The sequence below is a fragment of the Bison bison genome, unplaced genomic scaffold (assembly GCF_000754665.1).
Source record: "Bison bison bison isolate TAMUID 2011002044 unplaced genomic scaffold, Bison_UMD1.0 scf7180017864481, whole genome shotgun sequence".
NCBI lineage: Eukaryota > Metazoa > Chordata > Mammalia > Artiodactyla > Bovidae > Bison > Bison bison.
Window position 1 is genome coordinate 355345 of NW_011495041.1, and position 6179 is coordinate 361523.

The window sequence follows — 6179 nt, forward strand, 5'->3', positions numbered from 1 at the left end:
AAGGGCTCGTGCCTCCCGGTTTCTCGCCTGGCGGCGCGCGATGCCCTAAATCGGGCGACCCTGAGGGGAGAGTCCAGGCACAGGGTCTAAGCCCCTCTGGGCTGCTGCGGGTGCCCCAGGCAGGGGGCACAGCGACCCCCTTGGAAGGCAGAGTAGATGACCCTGGCTCATGCCTTCTTCCCCTCTGTCCTCTTCACTTCTAGAACGCATGCAGAGAAAAATCATCTCAGGGCCAAATAACAACTTTCCCCCGTTATTATTAAATGACAGTCGTTCCTGTAGAAAGTTGGGGAAATACTTAAAGACATCCAAAGAAAACTAAAACCGCCCACGATCTTAGCCCCCGCTTGGGTTCAGAGACCTCCAGATCAGGCAAGACGCATACACACCGGCCTCAAAGGGGACTTTTTCCTTTTGGGGGACCAGAAAAGTTCTTGGGCCTTGGCATGTCCCCAGGGAAAAGGCATGGGACACGGAGAACATTACTGATATCTGATCTTGATTTTAAGTGGGGGAAGCCTGGAACTTTTAGAAGAAAGTTGACCTGGTACCAATCACCTGTTATGTGCCCAGGCTATCAGGTGCTAACCCACCCACCCAATCCCCATCACTCCCAAGCTCCACCCTCGATTTTTTTAGACTGCTGTACCTGAACTGACCGTTTGAGTCCCCTTTCAGGTTAATAAAGAGCTTCCAGCTCCATAAAGGAAGGGCTTGTCAATAACCACAGCTGTTACTTATGGTCAGGATGATGGGGAACTTTGCTGTGGTCGGCCACTGCTTTAAATCATGTGATCAATAAATTGCCAGCAGGTGCAGTGGACTCTGATCTATGGGCTTCTAACCGGGGTGCAAAACCCTTTGGCTTGCTCTGGTCTGTTTCATGCTGCCCATCAGAGATGAGCTGAGGTTGGGTCTGATGGAGTCAACCTTGGTTTCCAGAATATTCAGGTTATCTCTGGCTTTTGATAGGTTCTTAGGAAGTGGATTGTTTTGAAAATAAAGTACACCGTGAAGACCTCTAAGGGACTCGCTTTTGTCATCTCAAGTCTCTGAAGGCAGAGCTGGTGAGACAGTTTCTGTGTGTTTGGGGCTTTCTGGGAGTTGAATGTGACATTTACTTACGCAGGTATTCACACATGCAAGCCTGCATCTGTGAATATTTACTCTGTTCCTGCCGTATGCCAGACATCGTTCTAGTCTTTGGGGTACATGGGAACAAGACAGGCAAAGATCCTGGCCCTCCAAAGCCCTCCAAAGATAGGGAAGACAAATGATGAACAATGAACACAAGAAACCAGAAAACTATACTGAGTGCAGTTGATAAGTGCTATGGAAAAAGGCAGAGTAAGTTACGGGAAATGGAAGGGAGGAGTAAAAATTTTGCTGTATTGACAATTACTGATGGTCTTAAACCTTTTTAGGAAAAGAAGAGTTGCATATATATATATATATAAAGCTATATTAATATTATATATAATGCATGCTATATATAATATAAGATACAACTATATTAACATAAAGTTTAATATATAAAATAAATAATGCTAACTAACTATACATAAAAATAATTTAAATTTTATTACATAAGAACAGACTACATTGAAAGAGGTTTTCATTGGGTTACCCACTAAGCTCTTTCCAGTGTGAATTCTACTTTATTGATTATTTGCTCTTCACAGTCATGTCGTAGTTGATTGCACTTTCCTATTTAATTCAGCAAACCCTTACTGAGTCATTCTGGAGATGTGAGTGAGGTCAAGGTGAACAAGACAGTCTCTGACCTTACTGAGCCCCCTGGAAATGCACAGAAATGTCTACAAAGGATTGCAACACAACTTAGAATCTGGGCAGTAGAGACAGAGCACTGTAAGGGCCCAGAGTAGAGGAGGGGACTTCTTAAAGGGGCTTCACCAGTTGGCTCAGACATGCGCTTATGGTGGACTCATGGAATTTTGACAATCAAACACGGGGGTCTCACCTTTTTTGCAGAGAAACCAGCGAAAGTAAAAGACAGGAAAGCTGTGGGCTCATTCCATGCCTCCTTTAAACCCTGTAGTACAGTCAGGGAGAATCCCATTAACCTCAGTTTTCAGATGAGGAAACTGGGGCTCCCCGAGTTCATTTAATTTGCTGCAGGTGAGATTCTTCCTTCTCTGTGACTTCATGTGTCCTCCCAGAGAATGCCCTTCCATTCTCCATGCCAAAAGGCTCGTCTTTTTCACACACAGAGTTTGACCCAGTCCCTCTCATCAGCTCCCTGGTTCCCATCTCCACCCTTCACACCTCAGAGTTCCTCTCTGTAACCCACAGAGAGGTCTGAGAAGCTCTTGGTCCTACGACCAGACTCAAGAGCCAGCAGGGAGTCCTTTTCCGATCTTTGAGGGCAGTCGGATGTCATGCCTCTGTACAGGTTTCATCCTGATTTTTTGAGACCATGCGAGGGAAGGAGGTAAAAAGCCCAAAACAAAGCCAGCTGACTGTCTGGAAGGGTCTGAGCCCCTGTTGGCTTCTTTGCTGCCGAGAGGCAATTTGGACATTCCGTGTTCAGCCACCCAGTCATGTCTGACTCTTTGTGACCCCTATAGACTCCAGAATGCCAGGCTTCTCTGTCCTTCACTATCTCCTGGAATTTGCTCAAATTCATGTTCATTGAGTTGGTGATGCCATCTAACCATCTCATCCTTTGCCACCCTCTTCTCCTCCTGGCCTCAATCTTTCCCAGCATCAGGGTCTTTTCCAATGAGTCAGCTCTTCACATCAAGTGGCGAGAGTATTGGAGCCTCAGTTTCAGCATCAGTCCTTCCAATGAATATGCAGGGTTGATTTCCTTTAGGATGGACTGGTTTGATCTCCTTGAACATAGTGTTGTGATAAAGATGAAAACAGTTGACAGTTACTTCCAAGGAAAATTGGAAATTTCTCACCGAATTCTTGACTCAGTAAGATCCTGTTCACCCAAATGAAGCTTATCCATAATTGTTTGTCCCTAGTTCTGCTTCCTGAAGCAAATAATATTGATTTCAAAACTGGTTGCTCTTTCTAGGAAAGGCTTAGGGAATGCTGTCAAGCGTGATGGGAATGTCACCCCCATCCCACCGCTATGGTCCCCGGGAGCCTCCTGGTTTCACTAGAACTGAGCCAGGGCTGGAATTTGTATCCCTGACCTTCCTCCTTCCTGGACTCCACCCCAGAATCTGGCCCTTTCAGCAGAGAGCTTGGAGTCAGCCACAAAAGCCCTTTCAGTAAACGCGTAGGAAAGGGTGAGAGGTGCAGTGCTGGGAAAACTGCTCTAAAAGCCTGTTATCAGTGCTGATATGTGACAGAGCCGGAACTCCAGGGAAAAATGCAGAAGGTGAGGCCTGTGCTGGGAATACAGTGACATCACTTGCTGCCCCCGCTTCCCCCTGCTACAGGGGGGGCAGTGCCGGAGGCCTGCTTGGTCTCCATTTGCAACTGTTCAGCTCATCCCAGCAGCCCAAAGTCATGAATCCTGAGTGAGTCAGTGGACCAGAAGCCCTGGGACTAAGCTTTGAAAAAAAAAATTGCACTAACCTTAACTGGACAGCAAGGAGATCCAGCCAGTCCATCCTAAAGGAAATCAACCCTAAATATTCATTGGAAGGACTGATGCTGAAACTGAAGCTCCAATACTTTGGCCACCTAATGAGAAGAGCTGACTCATTGGAAAAGACCCTGATGCTGGGAAAGATTGAAGGCAGGAGGAGAAGGGGGTGACAGGATCGGATGTTGGATGGCATCACCGACACGATGGACATGACTTTGGGCAAACTTCAGGAGATGGTGATGGGCAGGGAAGGCTGACATGCTGTAGTCCATGGGGTCTCAAAGAGTTAGACATGACTTAGCAACTGAACAACAAACCTTGATTAGGGGCAGTGAGACCCTATGAAAGGTCTCAAACCCAAGCAGAAGCAGAAACTTCTGGAACCAACCCTCCCCTCTTTCTGGGCCCAATAAGGCCAGTTTGAAAATGTTCAGCACAAGCTGAGCATCAAGCTGGTTGTGTTTGGAGTTGGTTCCTGCTTCCTGCTTCCTGGTTCCTGCTGCTTCTGCCTCCTCCAGCCCCATATTCCCTGAGCGAGATACAAAAAGCTGTGGTTCTCCCTGGTCCAGGAGAGGGTTCATCTGTTGCCTATTTAGATCAGAAGCCAGTCCCCACTTGGGTAGACCCAGTTTTATCTGATACAAGTGGCTGGCTTCTCAGTTTCTTTGAGCCTAAATACAGATCCACCGTCTCTCTGCAAGATCCGGAGAACTCCCTTTTCTGTGCTAATAAAATGTGAGTCCATGGCTAAAAGATTAAAGTTTATGGGTGCATTTTTAATAGGAGACATGACTTCAAGCAAGTCAGCTCACCTCTATCCAGCCCAGTTTTCTATAAAGTTAAGGTCGTTGAGTCAGCTGGTCTCCAAATCCACTGGAGTCCAGCAGTCTTAACTGTGGCCACCAGGCAGTGCTTTGGCATTATAATGGATGTGAACTTAGGGAATGGGCCACAGCCCCCAGCTGTCGTGCAGATTAGGTTCTGTGTCATTTGTACCGTGCTGATTATTAGAGGATGTTGCCAAGCTCATCGTGTGACTCATTATGCAAACACACCATGAGACTCAGCATTCAAGCCTTGGGGGCACAGAATGCATTTAGCAAAAGTGATACAATAAGTGTAAAGTCAGAAGAGACTTTTCGTTAAAAATAACAGCATTGTTATTTGAAAGGCAGTTAATTCACTTGGCTTTTCTGGTTTGCCACCAAGTTCTGACAGGCTCAGCAGAGATGCCAGCGTGAGTTCAGATGGGGGCAGCTGAGGTCACGGTGATGACTTAGGAATTTTTCTCCAAAACTCCTGTTCAGGTTGTATGATGGATGCACAAGACTGAAAAAGAAAATCTGAAAAACAAACAAGATTAGAAAATTATGCTATGAAATTTCTATTTCTCTTCTTAGAAAGTTCTTCCAGGTATTCAGGGAGCACAATACACACTGATTGGTCAGTTTCCTAAGGGTTAGGGTTCTCAATCACGACTACCAAGTAGGATCACCTGGGAAGTTTGGAAAAGTCGCAGTGCCAGACAGGAACCCAGGCCAAGGGTCTCTCTTTCTCTTCTTTACAAGGCCACTGCCTTGTCAGATTAGGGCCTTACCTTCAGGACCATACCTAGGTGCTTCAGTGGTAAAGATTCCACCTGCCAATGCAAGAAACCCAGGAGACGCAAGTTTGACCCCTGGGTTGGGACAATCCCCTGGAGTGGGAAATGGCAACCCGCTCCAGTATTCTTGCTTGGAAAATTTCATGGACAGAGGTGCCTGGCCAGCTGTAGTCCATGGGGTTGCAAAGAGTCAGACACAACTGAGCGACTGAGCATACATGCACAACCTTAATTAGCTCCTAAAGACCCTACCTCCAGCCACATTAGGGGTTGCAGCTTGAACATATGAATTGAGGGGGACACAGTTTGGTCCATAGCACATAAACTAAAAGATACACCTATCACAAAATATGTGCATTCAAGGAGCTCTTCCTGCTGATCACCTGCAGTGACAGGGGCTGGAAATGGTGAATAGAAATAAATGTGAATCAATTAATCGTTTGACCCATCAAGAGAGGGCACTGTGCAGATCCCAGGTGGCACATCCCATAACAGATGCATGTGGTTAGGGTACGCCGTCACTGGGATTTTTAAAAAATCTGTGTGGTGTGTGTGTGGTGGTGGTGGCTGGTGGGGTGGGTTTGGGGCCAGTCCATATTTTGTGATTTCAGGTTGCACTTTTCTTTAAGACAGTTTTCCTGGGAAGTTCACCCTCCCGGAGTGAAACCTGACTCTCAGGATGATCCTGTCTAACGCCACAGCCGTGACACCTGTGCTGACCAAGTTATGGCAGGGGACGGTTCAACAGGGCAGCAACATGACTGGGCTGGCCCGCAGGTTCCCGGGCCATGAGGACGGCAAGCTGGCAGCCCTCTACATCCTCATGGTCCTCGGCTTTTTCGGCTTCTTCACCCTGGGCATCATGCTGAGTTACATCCGCTCCAAGAAACTGGAGCACTCCCATGACCCATACAACGTGTACATTGAGTCCGACACTTGGCAGGAGCAGGACAAGGCGTACTTTCAGGCCCGGATTCTGGAGAGCTGCAGGGCATGTTACGTCATTGA

At 47.1% G+C, this 6179-nt stretch overlaps 1 protein-coding gene across 1 annotated transcript; it reads left to right on the top strand.

Moving 5' to 3' along the window:
* Window positions 1–991: 991 nt before the first annotated feature.
* Window positions 992–6177, top strand: KCNE1 (potassium voltage-gated channel, Isk-related family, member 1; the record flags this gene model as incomplete). The annotated part of the gene is made up of 2 exons (XM_010862330.1): window positions 992–1067; window positions 5801–6177. A coding segment is annotated over exon 2 (327 nt), but the record flags the coding sequence as incomplete, so codon positions are not given.
* Window positions 6178–6179: the final 2 nt, after the last annotated feature.